This window comes from Pholis gunnellus (genome assembly GCF_910591455.1).
Source record: "Pholis gunnellus genome assembly, chromosome: 16".
Taxonomy (NCBI): domain Eukaryota; kingdom Metazoa; phylum Chordata; class Actinopteri; order Perciformes; family Pholidae; genus Pholis; species Pholis gunnellus.
In genome coordinates, this window is record NC_136543.1 from 678,916 (window position 1) to 703,536 (window position 24,621).

The following is a 24,621-nucleotide window of genomic DNA, read 5'->3' on the forward strand; positions in this document are numbered from 1 at the left end:
CGAATATAAGAAATGCTACACACATGCTATATACCAGATTAAACAGCAACATCTGGGCAATACTACCATGTAAGTCATTTTTTACACACTCCAAACACAATTATACACAACTAATACAAGCAACTAGAAGATACATACAGATACAATACATCACAGAGCATGAGCATTCGACACAGAATCCAGAGATATCTTCAGAATTTCTCTCCGTGAAACCAGTACAGAGCTGTGAGCAAACAAACCGCAGAACAACAAACCGCTTCACCGAAAAAAAATTCAAAGCAGGACCTTACCTTTACGTTGAATCACTAAAAGACCGGCATGATTCCCCGTTGGCCGGCTAAACACCGCTCCTACGTATGTCCTGTGTCTCTCTCCTCTGTTTCCTGGAGAAGAGGGGATCAACCTAACTTGTGGGACCCGGGGGGAGGGGATCAGACTTTTGGCGAATGGAATTTTAGGGGGTGCGGGGCGTTTTTTCGATTTTTACTGGCTAAGGACTCTGTCAATCAACACCAGGCTTCTACTTCCGCATTCCTAAGACTCTGACGCATAATTTTCTAAAATTGACAAATCATAGGCTTCCTGAGCTTCCAACACACACATGAAGACTGGAGCTCAGACGAGAATCATCCATGGCCTTAGAGAGGATTCTGACTCTCAAAATGATGCCAAACTGCTGTATTATGTTAGATTGAACACTATTAGTGATAAAACAAGTGAAATATATAGCTATATAGTATATAAAAGTAGAATGGAACAGCTGCAACTGCTGGTTCCAAAGCAGCTGGCTGCTGGCTTGACCTCGCGTGACCCTTTGTACTGAAACCTCTATAACTTTGGCCTGCTTCACTTTATCAAAGCCACATTTTTTTTTTGAGACTACTGAAATGACTACTGCTATGATTTGGGTGAGTTTTTAGGCTAGCCATGGCCTCATTTTAAGAACAAAATAACAATAAAAGTGCTTTTTTTTCAGGCAAACTTTCAATTTGAGCTGTGAGCCATCTTCATTTTGTATTAACCAGTAACATATACACTGATATTTAGACATCTGATCAAATCTCACAAGTGTTTCTGTTATTATAACATCAGAATTATTAAAATAGACCTTGTAGTTAGTCTTTTTGGTATGGGTATGACATTTTTGAGCAGAGGCCTAAAAATAGGGCTAGGTTTTATTAGGTTAAAACAAGCTGCACTGGAAGCAGAGCAACTGAGGAAGACAGTAGCTGTGCAATGAGAAACTAAGTTAATGGGAAAAATATTTATAGAAATTACAATACATGTAGTGTATTTAATTAACAAAAAATATTAAATTATAAAATAGCTATAACTTTGTGATTCTGTTTAGGCCAGCAGAGAAGGCTTTGCAGGCCCTGACAGCCCACCACTATCAGAAGTATAGTTAACCTAAAACTAACATTTGGACAAAATATTTGCTGCACGCACACTGAGACCTCACAGCTACATTTGGTAACATTAATAAAAGTAGCTTTGTATTGTATTCGTTTGAACTGTCCCCTTCTTCAACCTTATCTCTTCCTATCTGAGTTTGGTATTCAGTGTATAAATGGCCTCCAGTTGTTACTGGTGTTCTCTGGGGTGCACCGTACAGTGAGGTTATAATGGCTGATTGGTGTGCAGAAGGACTACGGAGTGCTGCTTCAGCTTTGGCATCTGTTGGGCGCAATGACCCTCAAAAACGTCATTGTTCACGTTGCTTGTGTTACATTTTAAACAGCAGAAATGGCATCCCAAAATATTGATGAGGATTTTTTACAGTGTAGATTTGACAGTGTAGGCCTACTGGCTGACTCCAATGTTGAGCCGGAGAGAGGCCGCTCCAGGCTGCAGCAGGGAGGATATGGCCGATGGGGACCCTCAAGTACTGAACACCAACTGGTGGTGCCTTTGCTCAAACTGCCCTCTGATGCAGACAGAAATGGAATCATTCTACTGTAATGAATGTCCGCCCAGAGAGAGCGAGTCTTGTGTGCATGACTATGCAAGTTTTCCTCCTCACTCAGTCTGCTGAGTATGCTGGAGACTACCGAAGATCAACTGGAATAGACAACTGAGACCAGCAGGGGGATTTTGGGGCAATGTTTGTCATTGTGACAAAACAGACTAATGGTTTTGGTTTTATTTTGTTTCTGTCCAGTTGGAATAAAGTGTGTTTTACAATGAATAAATTAAGCCTGTCCTAGTAAGGTTAAAAAAAAAGAATTAGTTAACGTAAAAGAATATAACCGTCATTGACGTTTTTTGCGTTTATAAGAAGCAACATCGCCGCTCACCCGCAATGCATCCTGGTACATGTAGGCACAACAGGCACGGCTCTGCAGCAGGAGTGATCAGCTTTCTTGGTTTATGTAACATGGACTGCGGACTTTATTTCTTCAGTGGACGACATTAACCATCAGAACATATTGGACATCCACATAAAAGGTGGCAATGTCACCTTAAAAAAACACAACTATCTTATATAGTGGAGGGTGGAGTCTCACAGTCCAAGGGAAGAAGCTGATCTGAAGTCTGCTTGAACAACAGCTGATGCTTCTGTATCTCTTTCCAGACAGCAGCAGGTGAACAGGTAGCTGTGGTGTGTTTAGTCTTTAATATCTTTCAGCTCTTCTCAGGCTCTTCTTCTCACTGATATCACTGATGTTAATGGTACCAGTGATGTTCTGGAGGGTTGTAATCCCCCACTGTAGAGCCTCCTGTCCTGGTCGTACACATCCCACACCAGTTAGTAATGTTTGCAGTCAGCAAGCTTTCTATTGCTCCTCTGGAAAAGTTAACAAGACGTAGCACTGTAATTTTGCCTTCTGAAGTTTTCTTAAGAAATACAGTTGTTTGTTTATGAGCTTCATTCACAAGGATGGAGACGTGTGATGACTGTCAGGTTGTTTGTGATGCTGATTACCAGGAACTACAAGCTATTAACTTGCTCCACCTCAGCTCCATTGATGTAGACAGGAAGTTTGTCTTAACTTGGATTTTTCCTAATGTCAATCAGCTCCTTGGTTTAACTGACGTTGAGCAGCAGGTTGTTCTCTGAGCTCCACTCTGAAGGTTGTTGATTCCCTCTCTATATGAAGTCTCATTGTTTGTGTCCTTTGCAAACTTCACAACAGAGATGTTCGAGGTAGCAGTCGTGGGTGTACAGTGTGAACAGGAGGGGGCTGAGCACACAGCCCTGGGGGGCTCCTGTGTTCAACACTAGAGTGGAGGAGGTGTGGCTGCCAATCCAAACTGCCTTAGGTCTGTGTGTGAGGAAGTCTTATACTACGGCCACACTACTTAAAAAGCATTACTTTTGCTGCGTTTATGCCTAGCGTCCAGACTACTCTGGTGTTTTAGAAACCCTAACACGGAGAAAACCCTTTGAAGCCATTCATTTCAAATACGGCTCAACAACCAGACCAACAGACTCAGCTCGTCTGCTGAGAAAACTAACAGTGAAACTAACTCAGTCACTGCAATAGTGACTATATAATAGAGAATTATACTAAATAGAGAATTATACTATATCTATGGAAAATATTGCTTTTTTTTAACTGTTGATGATGTTGTATGTATAGAGAAGCCTTTATATTCTATTATACAGTAGACCTACTTGATGAATAAAAGCACAGCAGTGTGTAGAACACCAGGTTCTTCGTTATGTCTTTTGGACTCATCCGTTTGTAGGCCATTATGAATATTCTTTATGGCGTTGAACGTTGTGCTCGGACTTGGATACAATTTTCAGATTACAGTAAACTAAGGCTGAATTTGTTTTTCATGCAAGTTTCCACCATTTGGACCAAGTTAATGTGAATATTCACATTTAGAAACAATTAGATTTGGTGTTCTTGTCTTTCTGAAATGTGGCTTGTAGCCGACAGCTCACTGCTGTGTTTTCTGGCATCTTTTACCGTGAGTATCTCTAAATGTTCCGTTTTGTTCGTTTTGAGCTGCTGCACAGCTGTACAGCTGTAGACCCTCTTCTTGTGTTGTCTTATCCATCTCATGACCCCATAGATTCATCTCTGCAGCCAGCTGTATGAACCACTGTCAAGTATAACTCTAAACCTGAGATTCCTTGTTAATAAAGCAATTCTGAAACATTTATTCAGAAGTCAATTTATTTCAGTGATGTTAACGAGCACAAAGCAACCCTTGAGTTTGACAAACGTCTACTGACTGCAGCTGTGCCTCACTCACTGGCAGATGAACACATCACTGAAATGTCCTGTTGAAATATTCTCAGGCTACTGTCGCCCATATAACGCTGAAAACTATGAGCTGCTGTGGTTGTTTTGGATTTACTTCCCCATGCTCTGGGCCCATAAACTGATGGAGATGACTGTTATGGATTCACAGTGTAAGAAACAAATCAACATTAGCCTCTAACTAGGAATGCAATGAATAGTTCATTGAACGTTGATTATTATTATTAATAACAAATACATTGTGTGCAATAGTCCCCCCTCCCCCCCACAAACACACAGCGGTCTCAGTCTTCAGTCCAAAAGTAATCATTTACTGAAAAGCACGATGTGAGCAACACTACTTACCAGACCGACCCTGACGTCAATTACCATTTACTATGTACAATTTGCAATCATTTACAGTTTTTCCTTGTACAGATATATAATGCAACTACATTTGTAGACCATGAGAGAAGCACTCAGTAGTCTCAGGACCACTGGGGAGAAATCGGAGGTTTTGAGGATAAAGTCATCTTGAGAATTAAGTCATATGAGAATAAAGTCATGAAGATCACATTTAATGTAATTATAGATCACATTGCATTGTGCATGATTTTGCATCTTCAGTTCATAAACATATGGAACAGCTACTATTTGTTCTTGCAGATGACTTGTGTTGAGACAATGTCACCGTTTACTACGAGATTAGTATTTGCTCATAATATTGACTTTGTTCTTGAAATATTGTATTGAAGTAAAATTTCAAGCTTATCTCATAATTTACCACTTTGTCCTTCACAATTGTACAACAGTACTCTGCTAATATTATGACCTTTTTCTCTGTACCATTATTACTTTATTATTCAGTGTGAGGTAACTGATTCCATCATTGTTGTCTCAGAGGGAATGAGATGACTCAGCTCACAGTTCTTTCAGCCGTGTGCTGTGGAAGGTCTTTCCATCCTAACCAACCACAGCAGGGGATGTCGCACTCACTGAAGTCAGCAGCTGTGGTCCTTTCAGGCCGAGTTTACAATGGGACGATACCACACTACAGGAGCCAGAGTTCCATGCTGCAGCTAGTGTGTAGAGATCCTGTTCTGGACCAGCTGGTAGCAGAAGGCGGAGGAAGATTACGAGTCCTCTATAGAGAAAGCTTGGTGTGTGTTGGGGAATCGCCGGGTGTTGTAGTTTGGATTGTCTCTCACTCGCTCTCTGATGTCACTCTTCACCTGGCAGGAGGACAGACAGAGAGACAGCAGGTCACTGAGAGAATGGCCTTCATATTAAAACTCCTGTTTCCTGTTCTTCAAATATATGAAGGTTACATGGGCTTTATTTTTATGTTCTTCAAAGCTGTCAAAGGGACCAATCCTCCAGTTCTGTACTGTTGACGGGCAAACTGTTTTCAAGGTTAAGTCCCTCTATACATGAAGTTATTTCCAGATACAATTGACCACTCTCATCCTTACAGGCCCCATGAGAAGAATGATGGTTAAATTGTACCATGGAACCAGAAAACAGCATTCAATTGTGATTTGGCATTCAGGTAGTAAAATGTATGGAATGTAATTACATAAGTAAAGACTGCATACATAGATGTATTAATTAATCACATTATTTGTATGTTTCCATTTCTTGTTCAACCAGAGAATCTGCCTCTGAGAACTTCTTGTTCTTGGCTTCTCTTTATTTCTCAGGTGGAGGTGTGTTGATGGCGTGGTGAGGATGTTGCTCCACTTTCGGCCCCTGAGTTTCAGTTGCATATAGCTCTGGAGAGAGGTTTCACAGTTGTGGCTTCTTACGGCCATAGTGTCTGGTGTCCAGTCCAAATACACGTAATCATGCATTTCCCATAATGCCCGGTAAACACCCAAGTCTTTCAAACTCCACATCTCCAGTTTGCAACACAGGTGTTCTGTTAGTAATGTCTACAAACTCTCATCAGGACTTTTCACAGGCAGAGCAGCACTCTCTATTACTGTGTACACTGCCCCTGTAATTATAATGACGTATGAGACAGTTTCAAAATATTAGTCTTTTCTATTGTTTGGGCCCTTTTTTCATTTTCATATTCAGGATCCAGTGTTTTTTAGAAAAGCGATGTGCAGCCACAGTGCCATGCCTGCCAATCATATGAGACCTACTGGTTTCCACTATCCACTCTTGGTGCCTTCATTTCAAAATAATCAGCAGAACTTCACTCAAGACCATCCATCAATCCTTATCCTGAGATTTAAGCTAGATGACAATGGACATTATAGGTTAAGATGACTAACAACAATGCTGGCATGAAATCATTTTGGGACATTACCTGTTTGGCATATGATTCCTGCAACTCTGGCTTCTCCAGCTCCCCCTGCAGGCTGTGTGGGTCAGTGGCAGGCTGGGCTCCTGCAGCTCGAGCAGCTCGACACACTGCGTCTGACAGGGACAGGTGTGGCCCTTCACACTGGGTTGTCTAAGGACAGAAACTAGACTTATAGGAACGTTATGACATCTCTGCTTGTCCAGGACAGAGATATCTTCAGGACATATTTAGCCTAGCTTAGCACAAAGACTGGAAGCAATAGGAAATGGTTAGCCTGGCTCTGTCTTCCAACAACTCTGTTCTATCGTATTAGCAAGCAAGCTATTGTCAACAAGTCCCCTCATTTCTTCAGTTTGGACAGAGCTCAAACATTTGGACAGTTTCTCTCAGACTACAGAGCACGGCTCACCTTCCTCCTCTTGGCGGGCATACCGTGCAGGTAGGCGTCGGACAGCGGCGGCTGGGCTTTGATCTTCCTCTGAGACAGCATGTCATGTCTGATGATGGGAACCCATTCCTGACAAACACATTATTATACATAGTCATCATTTATGAAACTGATGTGCTACATAGCAATACGTTTATTTCTAGTGCTTTAAACATCAAAGTTTTGTAGTGCTTTACATAACATATACAGTTGAACACCTGGTAGTGAGATTACATACACAGTCACTGTTGACATGTGCTCTTGAGGTTTGCCTACAGGTGAGCTCACTGCATCCCCCCATGCACTTTTTTTATCTGGAGCATCGACTTCAAAAACCTTTTTAATCAGAATCAGAATCAGAATCGTTTTATTGCCATGGTATGTTGAACATACAAGGAATTTGACATGACGGGAAGGTGCATAACATTTAACAATCAACAACAATCAGTGCAAGTAGAAACAAAATAATATTAATATTGGGATATAAAATAAAGTGAAATATAAAATAAAGTGCTCAAATGAACCGATAACAGGACTATAAACAACGAACAGATAACAGGACTATAAACAAGTAAGATGTGTAGTGTAAAAGTGTCGAGTGAAATATAAGGGATCGAAGGGATGCAGGGGAGTGACTGGTAGGAATTTTTCCTGGGGATGACAGTCAGTCATCAGCCCGGGCTCTGTTAATGAGCCCGACTGCGGAAGGGAAGAAGCTGTTCATGTGTCGGGAGGTCTTGGTCCTGATGGACCTCAGCCTCCTGCCAGATGGGAGTGGCACAAACAGTTTGTGTCCAGGGTGAGAGGGGTCGGCTACAATCTTTCTTGCTCGCTTCAGGGTCCTTGAAGCGAACAAGTCCTGGAGGGACGACAGATTGCAGCCAATCACCCTCTCAGCAGAGTGGATGGTGCACTGCAGCCTGGCCTTGTCCTTGGCTGTGGCTGCAGTGTACCAGACCATGATGGAGGAGCAGAGGATGGACTCAATGATGGCTGTGTAGAAGTGCACCATCATTGTCTTTGGCAGGTTGAATTTCTTCAGCTGCCTCAGGAAGTACATCCTCTGCTGAGCCTTCTTGGTGATGGAGCTGATGTTCAGCTCCCACTTGAGGTCCTGGGATATGATGGAGCCCAGGAAGCGGAAGGACTCCACAGCATCAAATGGGGAGTCACACAGGGTGATAGGGGCTGGTGGGGCTATGTTCTTCCGGAAATCCACAACCATCTCCACTGTCTTTAGAGCGTTGAGCTCCAAGTTATTCAGACCGCACCAGGTCACCAGATGATCAGTCTCCCACCTGTAGGCGGACTCATCCTCACCAGAGATGAGTCCAATGAGGGTGGTGTCATCCGCGAACTTAAGGAGCTTGACGGACTGGTGACTGGAGGTGCAGCTGTTGGTGTACAGGGAGAAGAGCAGAGGGGAAAGAACGCAGCCTTGGGGAGAACCGGTGCTGATGGTCCGGGAGGCTGAGACGTGTTTTCCCAGCTTCACGTGCTGCTTCCTGTCAGACAGGAAGTCTGTGATCCACTTGCAGGTGGAGTCGGGCACGTGCAGATGGGAGAGCTTGTCATGCAGCAGAGACGGGATGATGGTATTGAAGGCAGAGCTGAAGTCCACAAACAGGATCCTGGCGTAGGTTCCTGGGAGTCCAGATGCTGGAGGATGAAATGAAGGGCCAAGTTGACTGCATCGTCTACAGACCTGTTGGCTCTGTAGGCGAACTGCAGGGGGTCCAGGAGTGGGTCAGTGAGGGTTTTAAGGTGGGACAGGACAAGGCGCTCAAAGGACTTCATGACCACAGAGGTCAGGGCGACGGGCCTGTAGTCATTGAGTCCTGTGGTCCTTGGTTTTTTGGGGACGGGGATGATGGTGGAGGCCTTGAAGCAGGCTGGTACGTGGCATGTCTCCAGGGAGGTGTTGAAGATGTCTTTAAACACGGGAGACAGCTGATCAGCACAATGCTTCAGGGTGGAGGGTGAGACAGAGTCCGGGCCGGCTGCTTTGCGGGGGTTCTGTTTTTTAAAAAGCCTGTTGACGTCTCTCTCCACAATAGAGAGAGTCGTCACTGGGGGTGGGGGGGACACTTGGATGGGTGATACAGAGGCATGGGCCCCTGCCGGGCTGGGGGAGGGGGACCTGGTGGTCTGGGGCTGGTTGACGGGGCTGTGGGGGTTGGAGTCAGGGTTGCCCCATTGTCCATCAAAGCGACAGTAGAACTCGTTCAACTCGTCTGCCAGGCGGAGGTCATTCATGGAGTGTGAGCCCTTTGGCTTGTAATTGGTGATCTGTCTGAGGCCTCTCCAGACAGAAGCAGAGTCGTTTGCTGAGAGCTGGTGTTGAAGTTTCTCAGAGTACAGTCAGTAATGCACTACTAGCCCCATAGACTGTATGTAGCACTATAGACTGTATGTAGCACCATAGACTGTATGTAGCAGCATAGACTGTATGTAGCACCATAGACTGTATCTAGCACCATAGACTGCATCTAGCACCATAGACTGCATCTAGCACCATAGACTGCATCTAGCACCATAGACTGCATCTAGCACCATAGACTGCATCTAGCACCATAGACTGTATGTAGCACCATAGACTGCATCTAGCACCATAGACTGCATCTAGCACCATAGACTGCATCTAGCACCATATACTGCATCTAGCACCATATACTGCATCTAGCACCATAGACTGCATCTAGCACCATAGACTGCATCTAGCACCATAGACTGCATCTAGCACCATAGACTGCATCTAGCACCATAGACTGCATCTAGCACCATAGACTGCATCTAGCACCATACTGTATCTAGCACCATAGACTGCATCTAGCACCATAGACTGCATCTAGCACCATAGACTGCATCTAGCACCATAGACTGCATCTAGCACCATAGACTGCATCTAGCACCATAGACTGCATCTAGCACCATAGACTGTATCTAGCACCATAGACTGCATCTAGCACCATACTGTATCTAGCACCATAGACTGCATCTAGCACCATAGACTGCATCTAGCACCATATACTGCATCTAGCACCATACTGTATCTAGCACCATAGACTGCATCTAGCACCATATACTGGATCTAGCACCATAGACTGCATCTAGCACCATAGACTGCATCTAGCACCATATACTGCATCTAGCACCATAGACTGTATCTAGCACCATAGACTGCATCTAGCACCATATACTGCATCTAGCACCATAGACTGCATCTAGCACCCTATACTGCATCTAGCACCATAGACTGCATCTAGCACCATAGACTGCATCTAGCACCATACTGTATCTAGCACCATAGACTGCATCTAGCACCATATACTGCATCTAGCACCATAGACTGCATCTAGCACCATAGACTGCATCTAGCACCATAGACTGCATCTAGCACCATATACTGCATCTAGCACCATACTGTATCTAGCACCATAGACTGCATCTAGCACCATATACTGCATCTAGCACCATATACTGCATCTAGCACCCTATACTGCATCTAGCACCATAGACTGCATCTAGCACCATAGACTGCATCTAGCACCATACTGTATCTAGCACCATAGACTGCATCTAGCACCATATACTGCATCTAGCACCATAGACTGCATCTAGCACCATAGACTGCATCTAGCACCATATACTGCATCTAGCACCATACTGTATCTAGCACCATAGACTGCATCTAGCACCATATACTGGATCTAGCACCATAGACTGCATCTAGCACCATAGACTGCATCTAGCACCATAGACTGCATCTAGCACCATATACTGCATCTAGCACCATAGACTGCATCTAGCACCATATACTGCATCTAGCACCATACTGTATCTAGCACCATAGACTGCATCTAGCACCATATACTGCATCTAGCACCATAGACTGCATCTAGCACCATAGACTGCATCTAGCACCATAGACTGTATCTAGCACCATAGACTGCATCTAGCACCATAGACTGTATCTAGCACCATAGACTGCATCTAGCACCATAGACTGCATCTAGCACCATAGACTGCATCTAGCACCATAGACTGCATCTAGCACCATAGACTGCATCTAGCACCATAGACTGCATCTAGCACCATAGACTGCATCTAGCACCATAGACTGCATCTAGCACCATAGACTGTATCTAGCACCATAGACTGTATCTAGCACCAAAGACTGTATGTAGCAGCATAGACTGTATCTAGCAGCAGTGTGGGACACCTGCAGCTGGTGTGAAATACACTGAGCATTGCCTTGTGCTTATAGGCCTAATTAGCATTGGGTGAACTCATCTTGCAAGGATTCGGATGCCTCTCAACATGGCGATGACTGAGCCGGCGGCTCGTAGCTAACGTTGCTAACAGCACTAACTACGGCAACCATGCTGACAGAGCTGACAGTGTTTACTTTGGGCGCTCCTCTTTTGAGACGAAGCTGACGGCTAAGACGGCGTTATGATTTGTAACCGCCATGTGAGAACAGTGCCGAGCTAACCAATGGGGCACGCTCACATCACTAACATGCACTAAAAGGCATGAGGTCCAACAAGACTATGACTGGAATTGTACCACTGTAAATAACTGTCTAACTGTGTCATTGTGTTGTGTTTCATTGATCTTTTATTTGGTTATTTCTATGTCCCTGGCTGTGTCCCCTACAGCACCCTGCCACCTTCAGTGTGGATCTAACCTGCCTATGGCAGCAGGAGGCTTTGAATCTGTTTGTTTACAGGTTAAAGTCGTATTTTTCCAGGTTGGATCGGATAAACAGGTATTTTTTGTGAATGGCAGTTTGAAAACCTAGATTTGTGCTGCTTGATGTGCAGTAGGCATTAAACCTTGATATCCATATAATCCTGGGAAAACCCTCATTCCTTACAGGTGGAACATCTGCTGCCCATGGCTCCACCTCAGGGGCCGCCCCATCCAGTCCTGTCGGGGCCCCAGCAGGAGTGCCCCCTGATAAGGCTGTGCTTTCTCCGGGAGACGCTCCCCTCTCTCCACTGTCGCCTGACGAAGCCATGGCCTCCTCTGCTGTGGTGGCTGGAGCCGGAGACAAACTCTCTTCCATCTGACAGAGGGGTTGATCACATGACCCATTCATTCCTATTACATGTTTATATTAGTACTGCAGCAGATAGACAAACTGTTGACTCAGACTGTACCGGATGTGGTCAGAGTTGGTGAATGTAACAGAGAAAGGTTCGTCACACTTTTAAAGGTTACAATGTTGGGCTGCATGGTCTTGGCCAAGGCAATAATCCGGAATCACTTTTTGTGTGTGTTCATTTGTATTAATGAATTTTCATCTCTCATTATTCTTTTGATTCGAGGATGTTTTTCTGCATCTAAGAACATCTGGACATTTTCTACACTACACTGGTTGTTTCACAGTAAAATAAAGTGGTTCATTATTTCCAATATTTTATAATTACAGACCTCAAAAACTAAAATCATCTGTCACTCATAGACACCATAAATCAAGCATCTCTCCTGCAGAAAGTGATGAATCGATGGTTTTCATGTTGAAAGTATTAAATCTAAATGTTCTGGTCCTCTTCCAAACTTTAGCACTTCCAGAATCTGAATGACTCAAATCATCAGCACAGATAGAGCAACATAAAAAGCTGCATGCAAGAGTGAAAGTAATGTTGAAACAATTAGTCTGTTAGACTCAACTTAAAAAAGAGGCCTGAATAATGTATTGATGGATCCACTATGAACGTAATGGACAGCCTGTCGTCCCAGCTTTAGAGTCTGTATGTGTGAAAGACTCCTTAACAGCAGTCTTTTTTTATCTTTTGACTGAAATGTAATTAGGTAATGCAGGCAATTCCTCCAGCAGAAGCTTAAACCATCTTAAAGGGTGAGTCTGGTGAAATTCTAAAGGTTTCTTCTTTTCAACAAATCTCATGTGCAGAGCCACACCAACCCTGTTCTATCCGTCCTACTAATAAGTATCGCTTGTGTATGCAAAGCCTGTTCCTCATCCTCCAAAGCCTATCCTTCTTCTGCAGTGCAGTGGGTTGGCTCACTAATGACTATTGCTTACCTGTGTATAGATGATGTAGTGCTGGATCTGGTCCTCAGTAATCGGGTTGTGCTCCAGAATAACATGCAGCCTCATAGACATCATACTGGTCAGCCAGTTGACCAGACTGGGATTGACTTCTGCAGACATCCTCCTCTACACAAACACACACACAGAAACATGCAGTAACATCCAGCTGTGACTTGTATCCCAGAATTCTGCGGTCATACATGATGAGTACTAACAATGCGGTGGTTGATGACGGCAGTCAGAGATGTCTGCTCTCCTCCGAGGCAGTACAGGTTTAGAGCCAGACACTCAAACAGGCCCTGAGTGCACAGCAGCAGCAGACGGGGGCCAAACGTGTGATCTGCATGAAGACAGAAAAACCCTCACACCTCCTCATCTTCACATCAGATATCCTAACATGTTAGGAGCTGCAGGAGGCGGTGTTCAGGCACAAACATATCTAGAGGAGGAGAGACAATATGGAGCCCTTAATGTCAACGATCTTATTACGAGATACGTTTTGAGAACAACATAATCATTTTACAGAGAACATGCTGTGTCTGTAGAAGCTGCTCTGACACAAGCAATTTCTGCAGTAATCAAACTTTGCTCCTCAGATAATGCACATGACTCAAAAGTCCATTCGTGCAGCTCAATCAAATTACCTACTTTAATATTCTCATGTATATATTGATTAAACCATTAGCTGTAGGCAAAGGTTTACCACTTACATGGATTAAACAATCATTTTAAATACAGTTTTAAACTTGGTGAGCTGAGTGTTGGGGAAATGAATTCATCTGTGCATTATGTGAAAGTAATATAAGTTTATTTCAGCAAAAACAGTTGGTTATGACAGAATAATCAAGCGGTATTTTCCCTGTCACATATCTTCTCCTTTGCTTCACAAGGACTGTGAATGGTGTCCTTTAATCAGCTCACAGTCAACAATGAACATCCCGTCCTGCAGCTCCTAAGAGGTGGGACTCCTCTCCTAGATATCAGCACAGCTCAGAGTCATTTCATGAGTCCAGAACGGTGATGAAGGGCTCTGAACAGCTCACTCTTTAGGACTGATTTCCTACCCTGAGGATCTGTTACCTTTGGGCTCTATGTCTTCCAGCCATATTCTGGGTAACTGACAACTGCTCAGTCTTAGAGAAAGTGGAATATTAAACATGTTAACCTGAGTCAGAGAGGCAAAGGATGATGGCTAACCTGTTGATCAGCCACTGACTGACTTACCATTGTGGTGCAGGATATGTGAGGCCATCTGCGTGAACTGCTGTCTGAGGAAAGACAGGTTGGTCTGAACGATGTCCACTCCATCTCGCACCGTCACTGTGGCCTAGACACAACACACACACACACACACACACACACACACTGATGTCCATCACTACGTACCTGCCATACAGCACAGTGCATTAGATGGGCTGTAGAGGTCTGCATGAGGTCTATGTGTGTAAGAGATAGTCCTTACGAAGCTCTCAGCTATGTACTCCTCCAGTCCGTTAATGAGCTCCTCGGCTGCTGTCTGCAGAGAGGACAATGTGTGAAAGTCTTTACTCTACAACATCAAATAAACAAATCAACAGATCCAAACAGCACTCAACACCGTCAACTAGGAATGTCCCAATCTAGTTTTTTGCCCCAAATCCCAATCCTGATGGAGTCATTGAATATTTAGTGTATGCAGACACAGAGTCCCCATTTTCTGGATAATACAGCTACTCAGCGCAAACCTCAGGCAAGGACTGTGAATAGAAACACGTCTTACATGCTAACACACATTCAAAAGACGTAAAAGCAGAACAGAATGAAACAATAAAGAAGTCATTTACATTTACATGGAAATACAGGTTTTATTCCCAGCCACAGTGACACTGGTGTTGTTTTCACTTAGTGAGTCGGAGTGTATACTTCTCTGTGGATCGTCACTGTGTCGCGGTGGAGAAGCTTGTGTGTGCCTGAGATTTGGAGTGTGCCGCTGTGTGGGACGATACTAAGGCTGAACAATGCATGAACATGTAATCAAAATCCCAATATGGCATTCTGCAATTTTCTAATTGCGTTTTTTGTTAAAAGGCGAAATGTTGTCAAAATACCATTTCAAATGAAATATAGTTGTGCTGCTTACACATCATCTTCTACAGACGGAGAAACATCTTTGTTTGGTACAGTTCCCCTCAAAAATAACATTTTAATGTGTTTTTCAATGACAATGACAATGTAAAAATAATAATTTCCTCAAATATCGCAAAATCCGCCAAAATGATTGCAATTAGATCTCTTTTTCAAAATTGTTCAGCCCTACCTGTTCTTTGAGATCAGATTGGGACATCCCTACTGTCCACACATGAGCAGAGAGTCTCTGTTAACAAGCAGGTGTCACATGCTGCTTCACACAGGATGAAATACTTGGCATAAAAACTTGACAAAGACTAAACTGTTGGCCAAAAGCTAATCAAATACGCATTATTTCTTGTGTTACATAATATCATGAACAATGAAGTGACATATCAAGTAGTATGTGAACAAAGTGTGAGAGATTCTCTGTACAGTACTTACAGCTATGTTAGCGTCAGTGGGCTCTCTGCCCTGAAGGTAGTGTTCAGTGAAGAAGCCAGTGAGCTGCGGCTGGATGCGACTCAGAGGCTGGGCGTTCCCATGAAGCAGCAGCACCATGTCCACCATGGAGAAGCTCTGACACACCAGGGACAGCAGATCACCAAAGAACCCTGCCGGGATGAGAGCTGGTTTATCAATAACAATCATGAGAAATGCTGGAATTACTATTAGGATGGGATGTGTTCAATGCTTTGGCCTGATCCCAGCACACTGGCTGAAACGTAAAACAGAGGTCAGTGGTCAGTGTTGACTTTCTGCTGATGTATGACTCACCCACAGCATCTCCAGAGCCAGGAGTGAAAAGGTTGCTGGTCTGGGACAGTCTTTGGATGAACTGGGCGATGCTCTCTCCGTGGCCCTGCTGGGCCCCCAGAGAGCTCATCATGGTGGACAGCACTCCCTGCACGATGCCGGTGAACAGCTCCGGGCTCAGAGAGTCTCCCCCCGAACCGCCGCCGGCCTGAGTGGGGGAGGGACCACTGGACTGAGGGGGGACTGGGGCACTAGCTCCACTCGCAGTTGGCTGGGCAGAGAAAAGTAATTTAGCAGGTTCATGATCACATCAACTCTTTTTCTGCACATACGGATATTTGATAGTAACCAGATGCTTTTCACTGGGACATCAATATTGTGTAGTTCATCATCGTCATTTTGTCTGTTTGATCCCCTTTCATTAGCTACAGTGAATCGAAAGATACTCAACTGATCATGTTAACAATTTCTGATCCTCAATTTCAGTCTGTCCTGTTAAGGTAGTTCATTCATTTCAGTGGCAACATATATCCTATATGTCATTCCTATTGACTTAAACTTAATTACACCTACGGGCAATCTATTACCAGTTCAGCAAATTTGATCTGGAAATGTGGAAGTCAGCAAGGAGAGAGAGAGGTGTCTGACAACAGAGGTCCTGGCTGGAATGGAATGGGATGCATCATATATGGGGGTGGCTGTGGCTCAGAGGTAGAGCGGGTCGTTCACTGATCGGAAGATTAGCGTCCCAATCCCCGGCTCCTCCAGCCCGCATGTCAGCAAAATACTCAACTCCGAGTCTCTCCTGAAGGCTGTTCCTGAGCATTACTTTAGATCCTGATGGGCAGGTGGCACCTCGTATGGCAGCCTCTGTCATCAGTGTCACAATGTGTGTGTGAATGGGTGAATGACTTGTGTGTCTGTGAGTGAACAAGACGTTAAGTTCACAATTTGTCACAACTACAGGTCCAGAATAAGCGGTGGAGAACAACTAACTTAATCAGACATTCAATGTTTTTCATTCCCATCATGCTGCTCAGAGTCATCTCAGTGACTGGCGCTAAACAGCTAACGGAGGTTGTGTTGACTTACACGGTGTGTAGATTTCCAAGCTCTACTTAGCAAACATGAGTATTGGGAAGGTACATTGTTACGCTATCATGATGGGTTCAAATGTAATCCTATAAGATGTAAGTTTAGTGAGAAACTTGAATAAATTCAGTTGTTGAAGGAGATGTATAAGAGAGAGAATTATGACCTGTTAATTATAACACGAGCTCATCATTGAAACTACTAATGCCAAGAAGTTTAAAATAAAAATACTAACATTTGAATTGCATGTTTTCTGCAAATAACCACTATAGATGACAATAACAAAGAAAAAAGACAACAGGTTACATTGACTTTGGGATGATTGGAAGTATGCCATACCAGTGCTCAAAAGCATTCATATTGACATTCAAGGAAAAACAAATATACTGTCCGTGCTTCAAAATAATAATGTGTTATAAATTGTAGGCCATATCGCCCAGACCCAATTTAAGTTCATTTACCATTACCATCTGATCCACGAGGTACCTGGACTCCTGAAACTTCCCAACAACTTTTAGGGTGATTTAAAAGTGCCAAAGTGGGTAACGCTAACGGGTAATTGCTCTGATATCCCATCAGTTTAAGTTTGTTAATCTGTGTACGTGTAACATTTACATTTTGTACATTTTGCTTACTACATTTCTTAAATGTTATGTATTATGAGCGTATAATGTTATGAAAGCTACAGCCTTCACCTTTTTGGTCGTTGCTATAATCTCCTGTTGCAACATTCTGTTTTTACTTTCCATCATTATTTATGTTAAGATGAATCAATCAATCAGTGTAACATTTTCTGGCCCTCATGACAGGGGAACCAGGAGAATGTACGCATGCCACCATATATTGGTTTTCTGGAGCACTAAGTGAACTCACCTGTGTGAAGTCTGATATGCCCTGGAAGAAGGCCGGCAAACCCGGCAGTGTCACAGTGATGGAGGGAGCTGCTCCAGAGCCGGGACCTCCTGCTCCGCCCAGCAGAGAGCCCAGCAGCTGGGCCAGATTTCCCTCAGGACTGCCCTCTGCTGGCAGGCCTATGGAGGTAGTATTGGTGGTGTGGGTGGATGTCTGTCCGGAGGTGTTGGCAGAGGGAGGGAGGGGGGATGTGGTGGAGGAATCAGACGAGGAGGAGGTAGAAGAGGATTGAGAGCTGGACAAAGAGGACGTGGACATGGGATCACCTGGAGGAGGTGTAACCAAAAACAACATAAACAATCGTGATACAGATCCCTTAGATTTGTTTTTGTCTTTATAAAATGGGGCCAAGATACATGAGTGGGATTAACCTGTCAATGCTCTCTGGTGGACTTCTAAATGACCTCAAACCTGGTGGGACATTTCTGTGGTGGCGTTTCTTGTTACGTATTGGTCGACATCTACACAATAGCAATAAATATGCAATAAGTTATTATCAATTGATATATCGTCCTCGTCAATTTATCTGGCTCTAAAAATAACTACTACTGATTTCAGTAAGCATTGCTGTGAAAGTTATCAAGTTGTGGTACTGCAGAAGTGACATTCCAAAATAAAGGATAAGGATAAGGATGTTTATTGTCATTGTAAAAACATACAATGAAATTAAGCGACTCATCAGTCAGTACAGCAGCAAGAGGTAAAAAATGTATAAAAACATTAAGACAAGACATTTCTGATTTAAAACAAGACATTAAATAAATATATACAAGATAAAACACGGGCATCAATGGCTTTAAAGTGAAAAAAGTGTTGCGTTATTGCCTATTTTTGTTTCTCCGTAGCATTGTCCGGTGTGAGCTGGGTGGGGTGGTGGGTGGGGATGGGGGGGAAAGCTGTTCCTCAGCCTGTTAGTCCGGGTTTTGATAGTCCTGTATCTTCTTCCTGATGGCAAGGGAACAAACAGAGAGTGACCTGGGTGTGTGATGTCTGTGCAGATGTTGCTGGCCTTCTTCTGGAGGCGGCCAGCATACACAGTGTCCAGGTCAGGGAGGGTAACTCCCACAATCCTCTGTGCTGTTTTAACCACACGGCCCAGGTCCCTCCTGTTCTCTGCTGTGCAGCTGGCATACCACACAGTAAAGCACTGACAGAAGATGCTTTCAATCACGCTTCTGTAGAAGTTAACCAGAAGTTCAGGGGGCAGGCCAGCTTGTTTTAGCTTCCTCGGGGAGAAGAGCCTCTGCTGGGCTTTCTTCACCAGGTGTGATGTGTTCAGGGACCAAGTGAGGTCTTCAATAATGTGGAACACCAGGAATTTGATGCTGTTCACCCTCTCCACCTCCTCCCCACTTATGTAGAGTGGAGAGGGTGTGGTCTTCCTGGATCTCCTGAAGTCCACCATGACTTCTTTGGTCTTGGTGGTGTTCAGGACCAGGTTGTTGACCGAGCACCACTCAGCCAGATGTTGGACCTCCTGTCTGTAGTGCGTCTCGTCATTGTTGGAGATGAGTCCCACCACAGTGGTGTCGTCGGCAAACTTCACAATTGTGTTGGAGGATTAGGTGGGGGAGCAGTCCTGGGTGAAGCGGGCCGGGCTGAGCACACAGCCCTGCGGTGCACCAGTGTTCAGTCAATGGGCACTTACATACTTACAACTACAGTTTAACGTAACAGTCTTTAACTTGATCTCAATCATCCTATAAAAGACATTAATGAAATTTCACCTCTGCATTTCACCCATCTAGCATTTTAGGAGTAGCAGTCTGCTGTTGGGAGCAACTTGGGGTTCAGAGTCTCAGTATCTAACCACCAATCTTGTGGTTAAAGGACGACAATAATGACTCAATGCGACAGTGAAGGACTACTTAACTCAAGCTGTTATATTGTTAGCTACTCTGACTGTGAGCTCCTGAAACGGTTCAGAGTGCTTTAACACCTAACCTCTTTGCTCTGGTTAAAAACACATCAGGTCCTTTTGCCTTGTTAGTAAAGTTTGTTTTGCCTGGTGTGAAAGTTCAAAACCTGGTGCGGACCAAACAACCGAAACAAGATTTCTTGAAAAGGTAGGTCTCGGTCCGATTCCAAGCCGACTCTGGTGAGCTTTGTGAAAGCTAATGGACCACCCACAGGTATTTATGATAGCAGCTATGTGATTTTGACCATGATTTCAAAAGCTGAACTACAAATGAATCCACTTGATGATGGTGAAATCTGTTCAGGAAGTGATCTTATTGATCTGTATACGGCTATGTAGCAACACCTCAGCGCAGGTATTTTCACAGATTAACAGCTGTTCTCCATTGAACAGTCGATACAGTAAAACGCCTCATGCTGTAGAGCCCTCCTGCGCCGTGCACATCACATGCAAGCGTGTAATGATGCCAAAACTGTCCAATCAAGGAGTTAGCTGTCAGTCTGTATAACTTTATGTTCCTCCTCTTGGTTCATTTGTCAAATGTTAGTGTGAACAGGAACTAAAACGCAACAATGTATTATTTTTTTCTCTTGGTCTGGACCAAAAGAACCGAACTATAGGTGTGAAAGCACCACAACATCCACACACCACACATACCGATAAATAGTAGTAATATCAAGAAAGTAATAAAAAGAAGTGGCATATTCAGCTAGTATTGTACTTTGTAAAGCTATCTATATGAAGGATTTGACACTGACCTGTCTGCCCCGGCATCAGGAGCTGTCCCACCAGACCACTGATCATCTGGGTGAGGGAGGAGGGAGCCAGAGGGGGACCCTGCTCACAGAGGGGTGAGGGAGGCAGAGATTAACAAGCAGCTTCACGCTCATTGCACAACACTAATTCATCTGGATTATTCAATACTTTGTAGGACATAACTAGAGATCGATAGAAAATGAATTGGCAAATAGATACAAGTTGAATCTTCGAATTCATTTTTAAAGTAAAAAAAATAAATAAGAATCTTGTTTAAACTTTCCAAATGTTTTCTTTGTCCATGTGTTGTTTTTTCTATCACTGGGTTCTGCTCAGACGTATAGGCCTACAGAACTCTCATTTATACTTTGTGAAGATGATTAAGGACACAGCTTTTAGATTGCACTTAACATCTTACCATGATAGTCAATTTAATATTTTTGGACTTTTGGGAAATTTCGATGGGCTTTTAAAATAGTTTTCTTATGTTCTATTAACCAAACAATTGATCTATTAATCAAGAAAATAACTTTCAGTTGAATCGATAATGAATATTTTTAGTTGATGTAGCTTAGTCTCTTTTCACTCTGTGTTGGTGTTACCTGTTCTGGCTGCTGACCAGCTGTGGGTACTGTGGCCCTCAGGTTGATGGTGGTTCCTCTGGGTCCCACAGGCTGAGGGATGTGGGGGGAGAAGGATGGTCTGGTGATGACCACCCTCGCCTGAGCAGGGTGGGGGGGCTGTGGGGAAGCAGCTCCCTCCACGTTGGGAGCTGAGCTAGGGACAGACTGCATCTGTGCTAGGTGGCCGGCTGAGACTGCATTGGCCATGGTGGCAGCTTGGTGGGAGATCTGATGCACAATGGCCTGCATGAACTCAGGGGGCAGGCCTGGCAAGTGGACCTGGGGCAGTCCTGGAAACAAAGAAGTTTGTCCTGAAAAACAAACCTTTGAATGTGTCCCTTTAAATTTCTTCTGACCCAAAGTGTCCAAAAGAGGAATCACTGCAACTGGAAGGAGGAGACAGCTATTACCATAGCAATAACTCACCAGGCTGTCCAGTACCTGCGGTATTTGGCTGTCCTGGAACCTGAGACCCAGCAGCTGACTCACCTGTTCCACACAAGAAGAGCTCTATATAAACTTATGTCCTATCATTTTTTAACACAAACATACCTTTCTTTATTATTTATATATTTCCATATTCATTCCACATGAATCATTAACTGCTAATGCAGATGATCTGTGCTCAGTTCCTTGTTTCACCTGTCTGTCTGTACTTTCATGCATTCCTCATGTTCCATCAGTCTTGTCATCCATAATTCCCATTGAAATACATGGTATACTGGCTGTTTCCTCAGTCAGTACATTTATAGTCAGGTTCTGTGATGACATGACACACATACCATCAACGTCCACCTGCATCATGACTACAGGCTCCATGGTCTGGTGGGTGATCCGGATTACTCGGGGTCCTCCCTGTCCTTGTTGATGACTGGTCCCGTTTGACTGAATCTGGCCTGTCGCCTGCTGATCCGATTGGCCAGCGCTGTGAGGCGGCTGGCGTTGTCCTTCAGCTGTCTGTCTCCCATTAGATGTCATGGTCATTGTTGTCCCTAAGTTTATCTAGAGGAGAAATACATGATTTACTGCAAGTTCCAGCACAGACTCATGTAAACGACAGACATCGTGATGTCAAGTTTGAGTATAACTGTTACTGATGTACAAAGTTTTCTAAAGACTGTGGGGAGTGGACTTGATGATGGGATGTACATCACCACAACCCAGCAGCTCATTAGAGAGTGAGTTCTGGAGAAAAGCGGGTTAGTTGTTACAGCTTCACAGTTCATGCACATTGTGAAAGAGGTTTGAACTGAAATGGTTACAAAGACATTTGCACTTTCTCCAGCTGAATGACTTCTTATTTGGGAGTAAATTGTTTGCACAGCTATTTGTGCAGTTCTGTAGAGCAGAGTGATATTTTATGTTATTTCCAGATTATTTATGCGATTGTTTGATATGAATTCAGTTCAGTGTGTTTCTATATTTATGTACAACTGGGAATTGAGAAATCTCTCCAGTATGGAATTATAGATGCTGTAGTTTGTGAGGAAGATGGCACCGAGCACAGGCTGAGAAGATGGAGATGTGGGATTCTCTGAACTGAGCTCGGAAGGTAGAGCGGGTCGCCCCTCAATCAGAGAACCAGCGATTTGATCCCCGGCTCCTCTAGTCCGTCAATGTTCCCTTAGACAAGACACTTAACTCCAAATTGCTCCCGAAGGCTGTGTCATCAGTGTATGAATGGGTGTAAATGATGACATGTAGTGTTAAAGCTTTCAGTGGTTGTTACACTAGAAAAGATAAATACAAGTGCAGTCCATTTACCACGAGTGTCATTGTAGCTTATTAGACTCATGGATATTGACATATTAAGCGCTCTCAACAGCAACAGCAGACGTCTGGCAAGAGATAGAGGAGCATCATCTGTCGTACCACCAGACTACAGCGCAGCTCCTCTCAGGCTGTGAGACTCATCCACTCCTCCTCCATTAGAAGTAGTTTAGCTTCTTTGGTTTTTAGACAATGTGTGAAGCACAAACACTTTGCTTCCTAACTGTATTCAGAAGTTGTTGAAAATTAGACAATAAAGGATATGTGTAAAACAAGTTATTTAAGAATATAATAAAAAATTGGAATTTGAATCCTATGTTATACAACTGTAGAACTGAAGGAAACGCAATAACCAATCATTTTGTGCAAATGTGTGAGCACTAAAATGTTGTGTGTGCTCTTGAGTTTACGTAGATTTTGTTCTTGTTTAAGAACAAATCCAAAATAAGAAAACATTGGTGAATGTCAGAATCTTTGTGAAAATGGGATTAGTGGGTTTTAAGAAGACTGTTTGGTGACTGAATATGGAAAGTATTAGGAAATTACAGATCTGTATGTGTATAATTCTGTTTCTGTGTTTTGTCTTCTTTATTAGTAAGTAGTTTAGAAAATGTGATTAAAGTGAACTTAAAGTAGGTAAAAAGAAATGCACCATGAAGCCATGAACCCAGAGCTGCAGTACAGTAGGTAACACTAGGTAGGTGCGTTCACACCAAACGCGGCACGAATTATTCGCGTGAGTAGATTACATACAAAGTCTATGCACAGACGCCAAAACGCCCCAAACGCATGAGCTCAAATTTTTGAACTCCGGCGAAAAAATGGCGTGACGCTGCGGTGCGATAGCCTATCAGCGTTGAGATGTTTCTCCTGTCATCACTGACGTCCTGCCGTTGTTGAATCAGGAAATAAATACTGTAGCCGTCTGTGTTCACCCAGAGCTCTACGATCCCTCATATCAGTAGAGACCGGACCAAACTATGTGTATAAATGTGTGTGTGTAAACCTTGCATTTTGTAAAAGTATTTTAAAAGTTATTTGCTTGTCGTCTTGCGGAGAGAACTAACTAAACATAATTTCAGACTTTTTACAGTCGAAAGTGTTGAATCATAATTCTCACGGTACCTACGTTGCCTGAAGGCAACGGTTGAGGGAGTCCTCAGCCTTCTATGTTATGTTGTCACTCATGATGACACGCCCCTCTCAGTTGATGACATTGAAACTGAAAAATATAAGACCTCAAATATCAAAATATATATGAAAGTGAAAAATGAAAAAGAAAAATGTATTCAAAAAAATTCCAGATCTGAATCAAAATTATATTCAACCCCCAAAAAATGTCATTGATACATTGCTGTATTTTTCAATGTTCCAGAGCACAACTTCAACTTTCAGGTTCAAATTTCAGGTTTCAAATGAACAACACTTTTGACCTGGATATAGCTCAATAAAGACGGCGTTTAGTTTCCCGGGATATCTGGGACTTCCACAACACGTACTAAGCAGAAATAGATGTTATTTTTTTCCATGGTTGATGGCGGACAGTTGAACGGCTTCCAGGACGATAAGCCACGCCCTCTCTCCGGCGCGTCTAGCGCGATTCACGCAAATGAACACAAATGGTCCCCGGCGAGACCGGCAGCGCGTTTGGTGTGAACGCACCATAACAGCATCACTTTGGCTGTTGTCTGGT

General features: G+C 43.6%; 1 protein-coding gene across 2 annotated transcripts in view; it reads right to left on the minus strand.

Moving 5' to 3' along the window:
- Window positions 1-4,154: 4,154 nt before the first annotated feature.
- The window catches only part of bag6l (BCL2 associated athanogene 6, like), a 32,559-nt gene continuing 12,092 nt past the window's right edge, over window positions 4,155-24,621 (minus strand). Inside the window, exons 9-23 of one of the 2 annotated variants that reach the window (XM_079176184.1) lie at window positions 21,941-22,160; window positions 21,585-21,647; window positions 21,138-21,448; window positions 20,538-20,616; window positions 17,823-18,127; window positions 15,879-16,128; window positions 15,546-15,715; window positions 14,458-14,511; window positions 14,220-14,322; window positions 13,211-13,335; window positions 12,987-13,121; window positions 11,814-12,005; window positions 6,917-7,024; window positions 6,511-6,657; window positions 4,155-5,428 (exon numbers count right to left, since the gene is read on the minus strand). In XM_079176184.1, the coding sequence (XP_079032310.1) occupies window positions 5,330-5,428; window positions 6,511-6,657; window positions 6,917-7,024; window positions 11,814-12,005; window positions 12,987-13,121; window positions 13,211-13,335; window positions 14,220-14,322; window positions 14,458-14,511; window positions 15,546-15,715; window positions 15,879-16,128; window positions 17,823-18,127; window positions 20,538-20,616; window positions 21,138-21,448; window positions 21,585-21,647; window positions 21,941-22,160 (2,361 nt within the window). In that variant the 3' untranslated portion in view covers window positions 4,155-5,329. The remainder of the gene's footprint in view (window positions 5,429-6,510; window positions 6,658-6,916; window positions 7,025-11,813; window positions 12,006-12,986; window positions 13,122-13,210; window positions 13,336-14,219; window positions 14,323-14,457; window positions 14,512-15,545; window positions 15,716-15,878; window positions 16,129-17,822; window positions 18,128-20,537; window positions 20,617-21,137; window positions 21,449-21,584; window positions 21,648-21,940; window positions 22,161-24,621) is intronic. The other variant, XM_079176185.1, reaches the window with a different exon arrangement.